Source organism: Thunnus albacares, chromosome 14, assembly GCF_914725855.1.
Source record: "Thunnus albacares chromosome 14, fThuAlb1.1, whole genome shotgun sequence".
NCBI classification, from domain to species: Eukaryota; Metazoa; Chordata; class Actinopteri; order Scombriformes; family Scombridae; genus Thunnus; species Thunnus albacares.
Genome location: NC_058119.1, coordinates 11,459,779 through 11,477,369, shown reverse-complemented (window position 1 = coordinate 11,477,369; position 17,591 = coordinate 11,459,779). Strand labels below are relative to the sequence as shown.

Here is a 17,591-nt window from a genome sequence, read left to right as displayed (position 1 = left end):
AGATGTTGCTCGAACTGTGACTTTGGAGCGTACAAGTGAATTAAAAAAAAAAAACAACTTCAGCAGCAAAATGATTTTTCCAGGGGTTTGTCACTTTGATTTCTTTGGGTTTTGATTTTTTTCTGGAGCTGTCACCACCCCTCCCACAAATTCTTCCATCTGTGATTAGCTGTGAGTAGCTGTGGGACTAGTGCCCATCAAAACCACACTCAAAAAATTTATCAATTTTAGCATGCATACTGGCATTCATAAGTGCAATTAATTTTGTTTCATAACACTGATAACAAAAAATCATTTGACAACAAGGCACTGCAGGCTTTGTAGAGGGTTCCACAGAAAGAAAAGGGTTCATTGAATGCAACACAGCAGTACGGCTCGGTGTATTTGATGCATGATTAAAGGCAAAACATTACAACGTTTGAAAAATCAAACAGCACATTGGGTACCATCAAAGCAACATGATCATGGCAGAAGAAAACACAACAGGTCAAATCGTGTTTTGCTCCACTAATGAAGAAAACTAACATAAATTCATGCTGTTTGTCTCAGTACTTTGAATTCACAAGCACTGATGTAAGTAATTGGCTGTAGCATTGAAAATGACTAGCAGTACGCTCTGATAATTGCTGTGATAACATAGTGACAAAACAAAAAAACTAAAGTATCAGTAATTTTGCACAGCGGTGTCTTAACTGCCTGCCTTGAGAGCAAAATTACACCACCAAGAGGTCTACATTTACTGATTGTTTTCCCTTTTAAATTATTGTTTCCTCTTTCAACAGGATTATCTGATCTGTCCAGGAGAACTAAAGCTCATTACCACTCTGCCTCCCCAACAGCTTTAGAGAACACGTAGTCTCTTCCGCCATAACACATCACTCCATCTTTCAAATGGAACTTCCAGCGGTTCTTACTACGGTGAATCTGCAATGAAGAAAAAAATGTACAATATTGTTTCATATACAGTTTTGTTGAGAGGCAGATAATGGCCAGCAAAGAAGCAAAATGTTCTTACTTTGTCATACTGGCAAACAATTATATTGTCTGTGTCAAAGAGATCTGGGATGTCTTGTTCAATCACATCATCACCTGAGTTCAAAGGATCCTGTATAACAGAAAGTGGGTTGTGGGAAAACATCCATCAGAAACTGTTAAATCATGCAATCACGTTCATGCTGTTGATAAAATATACATGCTGCTTCCAAAAAGTGCCTCCCCTGTAGGAGAGGAAGCAGAGTTCAACTACAGTTTTCTTTTTAAGGACTTTAATGGTAAAAAAAAATAAATTGCAACTCATGAAAATGTATGTTACTCTCACTGTCTCTTACCTCCTCCTCTACATCAGCGAGCTCATTGGCTCCTTCGCTGTCACTGCTGGAGGAGATGCTGTTACCGCCACTGCTTCCGTCTCCTTCCTGCAGGGCCTTTATGGCCTCTGCGTTGATTATACCCAGAAAGTCGTTCTCTTCTAGAGGAACTCGCTCTTCCTCCTCGATGTCAGAGTCGTCTGCGGGACCATCCAGCTGAACGATGTCTGACAGTTCACTGTAGTTATAGTCCAGGTCCAGCTTAGGAGAATGAGAATCAGCTTTATTGGCATAGTGTGTTTACACATTTAAGGAATTTCTTTTAATGTACTTACACAAAATAACAACAATCTTCAGAAATGAAATGAAACCCTCTCTGTGGATTGTAAAGAGGATACAAATAATACAAAGAAGTGAAGAGTGCCGAGATAAATATTAAATGGTAAAAAAAAGTAACATGTTACTTTATATACATATAGTACTATATGCGGTTATGGACACTATATAGAGCCTGTACAAATACACAGTAATGAGTGAAATGTATTGCACATTTTGTATTTTAAACTAAAGAAAGATCATGCCATGGTATATAATAGTCGTGATAATCAGTAAATGGAAGTTTGCAAATAACTGCTATAATAACAATACTATTCTTTGAGTAATTTGAGATTTCTCACCTGATAGCACAGCAGTCTCAGGCATTTGAGGTGAGTAATTCATGTGATTAATTTGTAATCAACAAACTTTAATTTGAGAAAGCTTAATATTAATGCTGAATTTATCATAAATGGAAAAATTCAGATGAATTGAAAGGTGAACTAACTATACTAACAATTTAGTATTACACTTCCACAAGGTGTGAGAACTCGTGAGATAAAAAGAAGAATAGTATGATCAAAGTCATTGCAGCCTAGGCAGATATACAGAGATATCCTGACTGGTATTAAGATAGGCTCTGTATCCAGATAGAGGGAAACCAATGTTAAGATGTTAAATCTGTATGCTATCAGATCGGCTGCATCTGGAGGTGGTCTGGCTCAGATTGTGATCAGATCTCAGTGGGGAGTTAATGCAACCTGTACAGTCTGACCAAAGAGATCTCAGTCAACTCTGCCTCATCCTGCTGAGTGAGACAGGCAAAAAAGGTACCAACATGGTAAAGAAAAGATAAGTAGCCCAAGTAGCGGCAACACTTCCCATGACCTGTGCTGCACTATGTTTAATTAACACGAGAGAACTTCTATAAGCATATCTTAATAATTTTCCTCAGACTTAAGTCATCATACAACTGTTTTCATAGGGTGAGTTGTACTCCTCATGATGAGTAAACTGTGTATAAAATCTGTGGAGTGCCCCTTTAACAACCCATTCCTATCTCTGTTACCAGTATTTCCTTAAAAAGGCAGATATTCTCTTCAAATTACCCCAAGAATGGCGTCGGACTGGCTGTCAGTCTTCGCGGGAGCAAGATTTCTCGCCCTTATGGCTTTTTCTCTCTCCTCCTCGATCACCTCTTTGAGGATGTCATCTATGTCTCTGGTCTTTAATTGAGTCGTCTGTGTCAAAGCCTCCTCAGTGCTGATCTGGAAGTCTAATAACTGACTGCAGGGCGAGGAGGTCATACTGAGGTTTACGGGCTCTGTACTTGGCTCATCCTCTTCCGTTGTGACGTCTGGCTCTGGAGAGGGGGCTGCCTGAGGTGGCAAGGTCTTGGCAACAGGAACTTGTGGCTGCAGGGGAAGGCTGCTTTCCTGACTGGGGGGTAAAGTGGTGTTTGGCTGTGGCGGCTGAGTGACAGAAGCAGCTGGCACAGATGATAGCCCCAACTCCTGAGGACGAGCGGCATTGGGTGGGACTGTAGCTGACTGAGGGTCCGGAGCTCCCTGCGTGGGTTGGGATAAAGGTTCCTGACCTGCCAGGGCCTGAGTGACCACTACAGGGACGTTGACCTTGTAAAGTTGACCTTAGTGAGACAAAAGGGAAGAGTGACTTGTGTATTTTTTCTTTACCTATTAGTCTAGTTTAAAAATTAAAATATATTTCGGCCCATTACAGGTGAAGTCATTGTGTACCAGAAGCTGTTTGCAGGGTGACTCCAGCTGGTATCTGCACAGGGTAGGATAACCCAGCAGGGAGAGAGAAAGTAGCCAGTGTCTCCGAGTTGTTCTGCAATTTAACATTATGTGCAAAAAGAAAATTCAGCATTTTTTTTTTTTTTACAGTATACTGTAAAAAATAGTGGGCTAATCAAATATTTATGCAGATTCTTGTCTTAATGATGTTTATCTTTTATTAATGTGTTGACAGAATTGTATTTGGAATATTGTTTGGACCTAATGTTTGTATTTGATCATGTAAAGTTTTATATAATTGTGATAATTTAAGTCTATTAACTAACTACTCAACAGTGCAATACTGACTTTTTAAAAATGCATTCGTAACCATAAAGGAATAATTCAGCAGACATTTTGGGAAAATACACTTATTTGCTTTCTTATCAAAAGTTAGAAGATAGCTTAGTTTAGCATAAAGATTGAAAAAAACAAACAAAATCAGCACCTCTAAAGCTCACTAATTAACATGTTAAATCTGCACAAAAAACCCAAGTGTAAAATGACATCTTGTGGTTTCAGGGCAGTTATGTGTCAGACTATTTCTTGGCGGGGTGGAACTGAGGGGTTATCAATCGTCTAACTATCAGCAAGAAAGCAAATAAACATATTTTCTAAAATGTTGAACTATCTCTTTAAGGTAAACTGGTCAGAAAGGTGAGGTAAATCTTGATGAAACTTGCCTTGACTGGGAAACTGCGGATATTCTGACTTGCGGGGATCACAACTGAGGCTGGGAGCAGAAATAAGAAAAAAAAAGTGGGTTAAACAAAAACCAAAAAAAATAAGCCGTTCTCCCTCTGCATTACTTCAGTTATGTTAGTTAGCACCCTTTATGTACATAATCATACTATACATATCTAAATTGAGAGCTAATCCACTGTAACTTTACACACACTTGTATTTTTCCCCCCATGCAGGATTCATTTAAAGTAACTGAACAATTTTTAAATTACAATCAGTGATAAGCTACATGAACTAACTTCAGATCAGTTCAAATGTAATCCAAGATTTACACTTATTCATTTGATAATGCTTTTGTCCAAAGCGAAGCACAAATGAGGTAGAAAGATGCTTGTTTGTTGAGAAGCAATTAGTTCCCATCTATAGCGTGTTACCTGTGAGTTCTTGATCAGCCTGACTGTAGTTGGCTGGAAGCTGCAGCACAAAGTTGGATGTGTTGATGTTGTTTTTCCTGAAGTCTTCCATTGCTCTTGACTGCATCATCTTTGACTCCCAAAGCTGCACAGCAGAGGACACAGCAGTCTGTCTTCCTGCTATGGCGTATACTTCCTCGCTAGATGATTTAACTTTGATGTAACTGACAACCGGAGTCAAACTGAGCAATTTATTTCTTTTTAAAAAACGAAGCAAGGATTATATAGAATATAACTCACATGTCTTAAATCGTCCAGGGCGCGATCTTCAAGCCCTTCATCCAAGAAGAGCTCCCTCATACTCTCAATCACATCATCAATTATAGACAAGTAGAGTTTGGCCTGTAATTATTCACAAAAACTGTAAATCTGCCGTGTATAGTTTCATGAACCAAACTCCATTCAAATATCTGCTATATTTATGTGGTTTGTGGATGGCTGAGGTAGACTCTAAACTTATAAAACTCAATCTTCATTTTAGCAGACAGAATCTATAAAAACAGCGAACTGTTTTTTTTCTTGCTAAAATTTCATTACATCTTCAATCTCTCTCCACTGTGCATTTCTGTCAATTTAAGACTAACATTTCCAAGTTGAAAGCTAACTGAAACAAAATGTTTTATAATGAGACAAAAATGTATTTAATTATACTTTTTACACAGGGAGATATAGAAAGCCACATGCCCTAATTGACAGATTTTTGGACGAGATTTAGTTTGACACCATGACGAATGAAGCTCCACGCAGCTATTCCAAATAAATTGCTTTGCTGAAAGTGCCATTTACCTCTGAATATAAATTGTGCTTTCATGAGTGTATTTAGGCTACTTAATGGAAACACTTGAAGCAAACAGCCGCTTTGCTCACCACTGGGCCTGTGTTGGTCAGCATGATTCAAGGCAGAAATACCAGTGGACCGGTGATAATGGACTTCCATCAGCTTGAATAGCACGATACACGCAGTTAACAGCCACAAAGTCAAATTGTTTTGCCTGCAGCAGCTTGATGGAAAATGCACACACAGGTGATAGTAATCAAGCTCCACAGAGAGGAGTGATTGGAGCATGTTTACTTGGATGATGGTGAAGCAATGATGGTGATTCACTGCTTGGGAATATTTCCTGTCTTATTTCCATTCCCCTTATCTATTTAATTTATAAGATAAACTTAAAATACGGTTGGAATTGACAATATAATTTAATTTAATACAATTTCACTGTGAGAACTTTGGTAACTTGCTGACTGTGTAGACCAAACCACATCAATTCTATGATAACATTTGACCTCACCTCAGTTACTTTACTACAGCAATGAAGCTCACAAAATATACTCATTGTATGTATGACTACACAAGTTATTTAACAGTTAGGTTAGTTATTAGGTACAAATTATATATTAAAAAAACAGCTAAGTGTTAAGTTGGTTTAGTTGGTAAGTACAAACTCAACAGCCTATTGTTGGTTCATGTTTAGTTATTAATTTGCCAAGATTCTCAATAAATTAGACTCTTGACAATTCTTTAACAGACAGAAAATAGTTTTCAGTGTGTAGTTTTGTGTACGAGCATATTGAGCAACCGTTCATTCTTTCTTTGAAACGGTTATGTAATTTGGTAGTGTACCAGAAATGTGCTTGTTGCAGAGCTTTTAAGAAACAACCTAATATGCTGACATGTAGAAAGTATTTCCTGTCTGTTAAAAAATTGTTAAGTCTACTTTATTAAGAATTTTTGCAAACTAACAACTATGTATGAACCCAAATAAAAGAAGTTGGCACTCCCAACTAAACCAACTTAACTTTTTTCTGTTTTTTTTTTTATATATAGTTTGCACCGTCCTTTCTGTAAAATGTTCTATCAATGAACTGCTAAATACCTGCAAATTACTCAGAAAAACTTCCAGGAAATTAGTATAAAATTAAAAGACATGTACTGATGTGCTGATGTTACTTGCTTGTTGTGGTTGTCCAATCCCTCAAAGACTTCCATTCAACACAGAACTTTTCCACGTCTTCTTTTCTGCTTATTTTCAATAGAAAGGTTTCACTGCTGCACACTTTCCACAGCGCTGGGAGCCTTGTACAGTTTCTGATCCCATGAGTGTACAATACCAGGAGTTAAAAATATTTCACCCTTTACAAAACACTTCATTTTGAACTTGGTGCTCAATAGATTCATAGCAACAGCGGGAGCCATGACCCCTGCTTCCTCCGAGCATCTGTTAGGCGTTGTTGGCACCCTTTCAACATTGTAGGTTGAGTCCTCTGATGAGGATGAGAGTGTAGCAACATGAGATATTTCTGTGCATAATGCAGTTGCTGAGACCAACAGGTACTTACCTGTCACTTCACTACAAAGCTACTCTGGGCTCAGATTGAAGATCTCCTATGAATTCTATGAAGGGAAGCAAAATTACAAGAAGATAAGAGTCTCCTTAGGCCCCTCTTGACCCATAATCGTACAACAAGACAAGGTTTCTTTAGCACTCTACATGACCCAAAACCTGCAGGTTGAAGCTTTGCTCAGTCTCATCACCTTAAGAGATAGTGTGAAAAGTTATCTGCTAAAAATATATATAACAGCAGTCTTGTTGCATGTCAGCGATGTAGTCACCAAGAGGCAAATTCAATTCAGGGTGAGATACTTCACCCTTCTGTACTGTGTGCTATCAAACTATAACACAGTGTGCAGCACTTCTGAAAATCATTCCTTACAAATGATAGTTTATTGAGCAGCAGCCTGTCAGCACTTACTGCTGTATATCTCAGTCTTCAAAAAAAAAAAAAACTGCAATGATGGTAAAAATTGATTTGAGTTGTGCTGTTTTGACACTATAATTACAATATGTTACTGTGATGTGTGTATAGTTCTTCAGGTTTATGGGGATACAGCTGAGGCTTAGTGTGGGCCGTCATGTGCAGTTTTTTTTTTTAAAAGCATTTTGACACTACAGCATGGCTTTCAAGGCAAAAATAAACCTGCCTACATACAGGTGTGTTGTATAGCGCTAGCAGTTTGTGCATAGATATTGATTCTACATTTTTATTACATGACTGGTGATATTTTAGGGTTCATTGGTTTTACTGCAAACATCCAGTTTGACTGCTGTTGCTGCTGTTTGACTGTGGGAGACATTATTTTAAACAGAATCACATAATCATTATTCAGTAATTATGATGCATCCTGCAATTAAAGTGTTTTCATTTTACACTATACATGTGAAATATTAATAATCACCTTCTACATATGTGTATGTTTGTCATCTGTGAAGAAGTAAGACAAGTCATTCAGGTTTAATTCAGCTTTTACTCTTGATGTACATAATATCCAGCATAAGCCAGGTACCGCATAAAAGTCATCATTGAAGGCCTTATTGTTCACTATGAAGTTTCACCATTTTTTGTTGTTTTTTTAAACTTATTCACGAACCAGAGGCAAAAAAAGATCAAATAATAAACATTTGATTTGCTTAAATAAAGTTACAGTCCTCCAGAATACAACCTTAGTATGAAGTCAAAGGTCAGCTCAAGGTAAGCAGCAAAAGTAATGAGTTGCATTTCATGAAGAAAAAAAAGATGATATCTCACTTTAAAGGCAGCTTTAATAATAAATTATATTGGGACCATATGTTGCACATTTTGATTAGTTTCAAATAGTGTTTATAAACGCACTTTGTTTGGAAAAAGTAAGACTGTCTGCAGCTGCTTTTTGGAACAATGCACTTCTGGCACAACATATTTAATGGTCTGCTGGTTGTCTTGTGTTGCTTTGACAAACCACATTATCAAAGTGTTGTTTGCCAAACATCTATACTCTGCAGAATATTGAGATGCTTAGAGCACAACACCAAAATACTATCTTGGCACTAGCACAGATTTTACTAGAAACATAGAGTCTTCAGAAATCTTGAAGCACAGTATGTGGAATTCAAATATTTACATAAACTCGTTTAAGTGTGCAACAAAGGGCCTAACTGCAAGCATGAATCGAAAATGTGCTTTTCTACAACACATTGAATACTGCTCATTACTCAGGTTGTTTATCTCATACAGCCCATTTGGCATACATATATTCAGGCTGCCAATCATTCTGGAGGGCAGTGCAGATGATGCAAATGCAAGCTTATATACAGTACTCATATAAACTGAAATTTTACAATTAAACTATTAAATGTAAAGTGCTAGGCAAAAGGACCGTGTTAAATTGTCTAAGAATTATTCAGTCTCAGTTAAGAATACAAAACCTCCATTGGAAATACTACCAGGCTACGTGTAATTAGATGAATTCGCCACCAGATATAAGCAGAAAGTCCCTCATCACCCTTGTTTTTTGTTCGTTTTTCTTCTTCTTCAAAGCTTCTTTAATCATCACTGTGTCATACAGCCAGATTGCCTCTGTGACTCCGTTTCAATCCATTTCTTCTCCACTTCCACCTAAAATAGACAGAATTACATTAGTTTTGCTAATAAAGAAATCATGCTAAATCACAGCATCTACAGTAGGGGTCCTGCATGGATATTTCAAGGTATAAAGATGCAAAGGAAACATCTTACCTGACAATGATACCGTGTCCAACTGGTCACATGTTTCTGTGGCTGGATGTCATTCTTAGTGCCCAGTGACTTGACTCTGGTCTGTGACACAACTGCGCCCATTATTTCACATTCCATCGTGACAAAGGGGTACCAGTCATTCGGGATCTCCTGATCAGATCCCAGCTCTAGCTTGCAGGAAAATGAATGAGGATGATCAACAGCTGCAAAAGGGGAAAACAAAGGTTACTTGTAGTGTAGTTGGAGTGGCATACAACATATTGAACACATCCACAAGACGCCAAGCTAATAATATGTAAGATAGTAGCGCTATGCTAAATTTTAATCTCTCAAAAATGTGTTACCTGTATTCTTTGCGGGCAGCCTGTCAATCCTCCAGACAACGGCTGAATATACATTCTCATACTTGACGGTGCCGATTGAAACCTGCATGACAGGCTGCGAGTCTGCGGCGCTGATGGAGCCCAAGCAGGCATTTCTGTTCATGCGGGCCTTCAGTGACCTCTGTCGCAGTAAGGCCACCGTTTGTGTCACTTTGACCCAGTCGCCTGGTACCGGCACACGCACCACCACGTTCTCACAAAGCGGGTACGAGTCAGACACCCCCGTGGTGGAGAGGAAGGTTGCCGACATGTTAAGAAAGGCCTGGAGCTCCACGTAGGCGCCTTGAACTGTGACCACGGCTTTGATCGAGAAGGGAATTTCTGTGCAACCCAAAAACATCGTCTTGTAGCGCATCAGCTCCACCCTACACGCATCAGGAGGGGAGAACTTAATCAGTCGAGACCTCTGAAACTCTGACTCATTCACACATTTGTGAAAGTGGCAGTCTGTGATCTCCATCCGCAGTTCACCGTCCTCCTCGGAGCCGTAGCTGGAGTTGAAGCGCAGCAGCCCGAGGTCGTTCAGGGCCAGAAAACAATCCCCTAGTCCGTTCAGAAATGCGAGACAGTGAATCTGTGTGAAGGCTGTCCGCTCCATGACTCCTCCAAACTTATCCAGTTGTATCCATATATGATCCGTGATCTGCAACGACAGCTCTTGCTCCTCGTAGTGCCGCCTCTGTTGGTGGGGCACGGACAGTTTGAAGATTTCCTCTTCCATGGAGACGACCAGATCCTCCATATCGTCGTGCACTGTGGAGCCAAACTTGAGCAGCTGCTCTGCCTCCGCCTCATGGTTGACCTCCAGCTTCGGGTGGTAGCGTTTCTTTTCTGTGTATGAGAAATGTTCCACCTTTACTGTGAGGACTTTGCGGGGCTCGCCGTGGCTTTCCAGTTTGAGGTCTGAGAGCCTACATTGAGGGAGAAGTTGGAACTCTTTGAAAGGCTTCTCCAGCCCTTTCTCGTAGTACATCTGCAGCACGCCTCCCGCCAACAAGCGGAGATAGATGGGACCCCACTGTCTGGAGGACATGCGGTTCTTTTTTTCTGGAATCCTGAGCATTACGGACCAGCCGTCTCTCTTCTGGCTGCGAAACAACCCCCGAGGAACAAACTGAGATGAACCATCACTCAGAACCTCGTTTTTGCAACTTAGCCTCCTCTCCCCGTCTCTTTCAGTCCCTGCTTCCTGGTCCGTCTCTGTTCGTAGGCCTTCCAGTTTGTGGCAAACGTAGGAGAAGGAGTTCTGGAGGTGGTCGCGTGGAGGCTCGCTGCCATCTTTGGTCCGAATAAAGAAACGTGGTAGGCTGTTGTCAGATTCTGAGTCTGAGGAGGAGCTGCCCACATCTGCGCTGTTTGTAGAGCCATCCCAGAAGGGATTAAAGTGTCCTGATCTCCCCTGGAAAGAAGGGAAAGGGCTTGGTCCATCTGAGGTTTGAGTCGGGGCCTCTGGCGCAGGGGAGGGAACAGAGGTGGTGGATGTGCTGGAGAAATTGTGGAAGAAGTTGTTCTTTTCCCTTGTGTTTGAGTGAAATGGGGATGAGCTGCTAGGAACCCCACTTACAGGAGTGCAAAAGGGCGTGTTACATGGTACACAGGAACTGCCACTAAGACTTGAGTGGCTTTGAGGGGATTCCAGGGAACTGTTGAGGCTCCAGGAAGTGTCTCTGATCGGAGGAAGCACTAATTTCAGACCATTGGGACGTGGTACCGATGCTTTGATAAGCCCTGGTGACTGCAGGGGCTTCTGAGGTGACGAGAGCGGTGTGTTGTCATCTTCAAATGTGACCCAGTTTGAGTGATTTGTAGAACACATGGCTGACCAGTGAGCGGTTCGAAACAACAGTTCCTCCTTTGTTAACTGTCCCCCACTTCAGAGGCCTTCTCTTCTGTAAGAAAACAAAAGTAGAAGAATTAGACAACACTGAAATAAAAGCCATTTCTTCAAAAGGTAAATTTTTCAGATTTTCCAGAGGTAACAACATGATCTTGAACAGATCAGCTCTGATTTGCAAGAATAAGTCACTTTATCCTGTTGGTAGAAAAAACAGAGAGAGAACTCTTGGGGATATAAATATTGTAAAACATATTTCCTCAAAGTACTCCATTAAAGCTTAATGAGAGACTGACCTTGAAAACTTGGAACAAGTATATATTTCAACTCCACAGTTAACTAAGACTTGTTTGATGTAAAGGCTGAAATAAGTGTTCTGCAGTTCACTGTCAGTGGAGCAGCAGGAGTTTTTCTCAGTGACACCACATATTAGAGGCTTATTGATTTCTTAGCTTTTCATACAAACATTTATTAACTGGACTGTCCTGTAAGTACACTGTTGGACAATGTTTATAATGTATGTTCTTTAAGCTATAAAAATGTCAAATAAATCTCCTGGGAATCCTTTAATCGTCACATTCTTGTTTATCCTGATCTTGTCTTTGAACTTGCTGCAGTGATTTAACACAGATTGTAATTAACAACTTTACAGATGAGTCTGTCATATGTGAGAATTCCAATAAATGCTAGCTGATATGATTTGTCTTTATTTAGATAATTTAGCAAACAATAAAGAAAATGATACAGTGCTGGAGCCTTTATGGTCCTTTGTTATCATTTCTAATGTAGGTTTGAAGTGGGGAGTATTAATATATTTATACATGGATGAGGCCAATATAACAGTACTGATTCTTCACTTATTGTAAATCTTAACAATAGTGAGATTTTGCGCTACAAATTATGACAAACTGACAGATCACAATCAGAGGATTGATATATTGTGATACTGAGGTGATATGTTTTTAGACATGCTCACATCATGGCTCTATGGATGTTGGGCTGTCTGTCAGTCCGTCCACCACTCTGGTTCAGACTTATTTATCTCAACAATTATCAGATGGATTGTCAAATGGTGTGAAATTTTGTACAGATGCTCATGTCACTGCAAGGATGGATTGTAATAATGTTGGTGACCCCCTTAACTTTTCATTTAGCGCCATCATCAGGTCAATAATTCAACAAAAAGTTTATCCAATACTTCAGTTTATGACCAAACTCCAGCCAAACATATGACAATCCCATCAGCCTCAGCTGTACTTTGTGTTCAGTGCTAAGCATGCTAACAGGTGAACATGGTAAACATACCTGTTAAACATCACCATGTTAGCGTTGTTATTGTGAGCATGTTAGCATTTAGCACTGCTGTGCTTAAGTAGAAGCTCCTTACTGCTACTGGAACTGAGTATTTAAGAAAGATAAAGGAAGCATTTCAGAGAAAAGAACACTTAAATGTTATTAAAAGGAATATAATTGCAAAAGTTTTGGAAGTTCAAAGGTTTTGTACTGAAAATTAATGAGATAAAATGTTGCATTTTAGAGTAAATGTGCTTTGAGATGAAAATGAGCTAAATATTTTATAGCAAGCCTGCTCTAATGTTCGCCTGAGAAAGTTAACCATAATCCTGCCACATTAACCAGCATGAAGTCAGCTGTGAGAACCAGGTATAATGTGGCAAAGCAGCTGGCACTGCGTGAAGTTTCAAAAGGAACAAAGCTGTTTAAATCTTAAACACGCTTTGTGAAGATCAATTTTCCATCCACTCTGGTTGTGCAGATTTTGTTTTTGAAGAAAACAGAGAAATTAAATATTAAAGAAGTGTGGGAAAGCTGCTAAACTACAGTGTTATTCAGGCTAATGAGCCGATGGGCAGAGAGTAAACATGTTGTAATCTTTATACAATCTTGCAGTTAATTTTCCTGCTAGTCAATCACGATCTATCGTTTGATGTTCTGGCAGCTCTGCTCTCAATAACATCAGGCCACAGAAAGCCACTTTCAAAATATGTTGAACCCTCGACTCCCCATAAAAATCTTGAAAAAAAAACTGAAAGCAGAGAGCCTCAATTACAGCCTCTCTACTCCCTGCATGATCACAGCCATGACTTGCATGACGGAGACATCCAGTGGCAAGTTCCTCCCACTATAAATAAATAGGGAAGTGGGGGTTCTGATTTAGGGTGGTGGATTGACAAGTCTTCAGTCAAAAACTGGAGTAGATCTTTCTAATGAGAGGTTGTTTGCAACGGCATGCAGACATTTCCACGAGTTCCCTCCTTGCCTCTCCGTCTTACGGACTCCCTCAGTTTTTGGTTCAAAGAGACGGGCACAGAGAAGGATGAGTTCTCCACAGGGGGTTACTGACAGTCTTTCAGACTTATTCCCAGTCTGCCGTCTCTTCCTGGGCTCTCTCGCAGGCGGTACAGAAACGAGACACTGCTAAATCTACAGAGGACAAAAGAATACATTCCTCACATTCCTCTGGGACAAGCAGCTTTGCACACAGGAAATACCAGCACGCTGTATTCGTGTGAACTGACAGCAAATATTATCTTAATCTAATTTTGATCACATTTCAAATATGCACCAAATTAACAGGTCAGAAATTCTGGTTAGTCTGGTTAATATCGGTGTCAAACTTAACAAAACAGTGACAGAGGAAGTCTGAGAAGCAGAGAGGGTTAAAAAGGCTAATTACAGTAATTAGGTAGGTCATAAACATTTGAAACATGTCACTATTTTAACCTAATTTATGATCTCAATACTTGGGAGGTGAGAAAACGTCACAAGGTAATGCATCTATAATGTGATGCAAAAACAAGAACTATAATACTAAAGCACAAGTTTGCTCAAGTTTCTCTTACAAATGCTGTAAGTGCAGCGCTGCAATTAAGACAAAGAGCAGACTGCAGCATCTCAGGGTTTATCATCACTGACTATTACTATACTTATCATACATTATTACAGTTACTGAACAAGGGGGAAGGTTAAATACTAAGCTCATACGAGAGAACTTGATGACTGAAGTCACTTAATCATTATATTTGGCTCAAACTAGGGATAATATGTTGCCAAATGGTAGCATTTAGAAAGAGGCTAGTCAGCATTTTGATATGTGAGTCCTCATACCTACATGAGCTCCACACAGACTGGATCATGTGTATTTAATGTGCCAAGTGGAACAAGTTAGAAAAATTATGAGAACTGAGTACAAACTCACACAAATTGTAATCCACAAAGAGGAACTTTGATCACATGCTGAAACTAAAAGATATGAGAAAACACGTTACAACTTTGCACTACGCCTAATATGATCTATCTTTATTACACTGTTTGTAACAGTAATTTACTTTCATTGTTTTATTAGAGGCCTTATATCTACCAACTGTACTTCCTGCATTGATAATGGAAGGGGGAAATCCTTAGATGACATGAACCTATTACAACAAGCTGCCTGAAAAATGATGACTGAGAGGAAACTAAAAAAAAAAGCAAAAAAAAAGCTGAATATGTTTTTTTAAAACCATGAACTTTAACTTAGGAGACAGATGCTTCCTGATGACAGAAGATGGGTTCCTGATTGATTCTCTGGATATTTCCTGGACACTTGCACTGTGGAGTGCTATGTTTTTCTTGGAAAAACATATATAAATAACATAAGAGACTACCCCTATTTAGTTTGACAGGAGTAGACTCCTGATGTGACCACAACGACTATGTAATCTGGTGCAGAGCTGAAATGTGATGACCCATTTCCAACGGCAACGTGAGCTCTGTCAAACAGAGCACAAGAGAAAGTTTGGGTAATGCTGGGTTTTTCCCCCGTACACATTCAAAACACAGAATAAATAAAAATTACACTACTGGTTACTTGTTTCTTAAGGATCCCCTCCACACATGTATTAAGACATACAAAAATATTCTGCTTGACATGTGTGTCTGACATGGTTTTTTCAGGAAAAAAAGGATGATTTCCATGTTAAAATCCTTAACAAGACATCTCCTCCTTCACCCTCATTAAAAATTCCATAAATATGCAAATATTTTTCATTTCACACGTTTAGCTGTTTGACACAAGATGTCTCCTACTTCACTGTAAAGTTCATTCTCAGTGTATGTGCACTGGAGGCTTCAAGTTTCCATATCGCACTCGTGTAAGTTGAACATTGGACCAGGATTTGCTTCCAAACCAGTTGTGATGTCACAAATCCCGCTCGTAGGCTCACCCCCTGAAAGTGGATTTTCAATGTGCTCAGAGGAACTTTCCACTTTCAGCAGATGAATGTGAAAACAGCCTTCTAGTGTCAAACTCTGCACACACGTCACTCTGCACAGTGAAGCTCAAACATCAAACTGAAGTAACAAGAAGAAAAACACATTTTTGAGTGAAGGAGGACTTTAAACTCCAGATCAAACATGCAATGCTGGAAAAACATCCAGTGAGAATGAATAGGAGACATTTGTGTCCACTATAGCAAACTTTTCCACTGTGACGCTGCTATCAGTTTGCTCAATTATTAGTTAATTGTTAATCATTATGACTCACTTACAGATTGACTAATACATAGAAAACATATTTTTATATGTATCCTTAACCTATTACAGACCCAGTATCTGCTTTAAATATGGACCAAAATGTCAAAATTACACTAATTCAAAATACAGACATATTAATAGATTTATGTTGAAGGCTTGAAACATAAAAACGTCCATATTTCAACTTCATGGCGTCAACATGAGCGGATTCATCTGATCCTGTTTAAAAGCTTCTTGAAACATTGTTACAACACATTCCTGCAGCGCGGGGTCAGTAAACGCGCCAGACAAAAACACGAGTTAGCTTACCGGTAAACAACATAATCTTTTTTTCGCCCATAGCAACTCGGACTGGAGAGAGAAAACAGTACAAGCATGCTGTCATCCACAACAGAGCCAGGCCCGTGTCCCGGGACACAGAGGCCCACCTCTGGGCTCAGTTCTGCGCCATTGTTTTGATGCGAAGTCCGGAGTAAAGTTGTCACTCTGCGTTACTTTTGTCTGACTCCACTTTGCACACGTTTCACATGCGCCATACACTCACAACAACATCACAGTCAGCATTTATTAAGGGAAGAGCGGACCAAAACTGTTTTAGGTCGTTTCTAACCTGAACTATCACAGCTCTCTTTACCAAAAAAAAAGACGTGAATGCAACCAAATGTTGTAAATACTCACAATTTCGCAGCGGTTTGCTCACCAACTCAGGTCATGACTTGTGTTTTGATGGACGCGTCTGAACGCTGATGTCGGCCGGTTTTCCTCAAAATGGCAGTGTAAATCCAGAGAGTTTTAACAGCGCGGCGGGCGCTTCCCCTCCCGAGTTCACTCAGACTGTCCTCCTCCAGCGGGACATTGCAGGAATGAACTGCGCTGCGCTGCATTCACGACCGTAGGAAATATCGCTACCACGGAGATGGGTGCACTTAAACGTCGCAAGTAGTAGCGTTAGATTACAGTGGATACACAACACACGCACTCCACTAGTGTAAATTACGATGATCAGCATAGTGGTTACATTCAGCCGACTGTAAGTAGACAATGGAAATATAATTCAATTAAAAAAGCCCATGTTGTGTGAATGCTATTATGCTGAATTTAATCCATTTCAGGGTACGCAGGGAGCATTTCAGAGGGAAACTGAGCTAACACTGTACATTACATGTAACAACTTCGAATTTTGCCTACTGTCAAAGAGTCACCATTTTACGATTTCAAGGATGGACTTTAATGAAAATGTGAACCACAGTCCGTACAAGAGATGTCACGTTTTAAAAAAATAATAAGAATGTATTTTTAAGAATTTACTTCAAACTCTGTTGTCGTTTTGCAATACATAAGTATATGATAGACCATTTCAAGCAGGGTATTTTGGTCACCGTGCTGCTTGAATCTTAAAAAGAGACAAAAAACAACCAAAAATATGTTTTGTGACGTCAGTTTTGTCCATGTCACCAGCCGAAAGCTCTTGAATGCACAGACGAAAAAACTTTCAAGTGATCTTTACTGTTTTTTTTTTTTTTACTCCTTCGACCTCTGAAGCAGTGTACCAAGGAGCACATAAAAGCAACATGAATTCAGCTAGAATGACATAACACGTTTTCCTTGCAAAACAAAGTGACGGCATCAAACAGTAATCCTCCAGTTCTCATATGTCCAGTTAAATGGTGCTGCCTCATTTCCCAGTGGTCAGGGTGTGTTACATGCTGGGTTTT

The 17,591-nt window shown here is 39.6% G+C and overlaps 1 protein-coding gene across 1 annotated transcript; it reads right to left on the bottom strand.

Annotated features, from left to right (window-relative positions):
• Positions 1 to 351: 351 nt before the first annotated feature.
• LOC122996487 (stonin-1) lies at positions 352 to 16,737 on the bottom strand. The gene is made up of 11 exons (XM_044371957.1): positions 16,555 to 16,737; positions 9,471 to 11,398; positions 9,127 to 9,329; positions 4,816 to 4,917; positions 4,537 to 4,660; positions 4,102 to 4,151; positions 3,380 to 3,473; positions 2,732 to 3,270; positions 1,329 to 1,568; positions 1,016 to 1,105; positions 352 to 924 (listed from the first exon to the last, which is right to left on the bottom strand). Exons 2-11 carry the CDS (start codon positions 11,323 to 11,325, stop codon positions 817 to 819), a joined length of 3,405 nt encoding a protein of 1,134 aa, XP_044227892.1. The 5' UTR covers positions 11,326 to 11,398; positions 16,555 to 16,737; the 3' UTR covers positions 352 to 816.
• Positions 16,738 to 17,591: the final 854 nt, after the last annotated feature.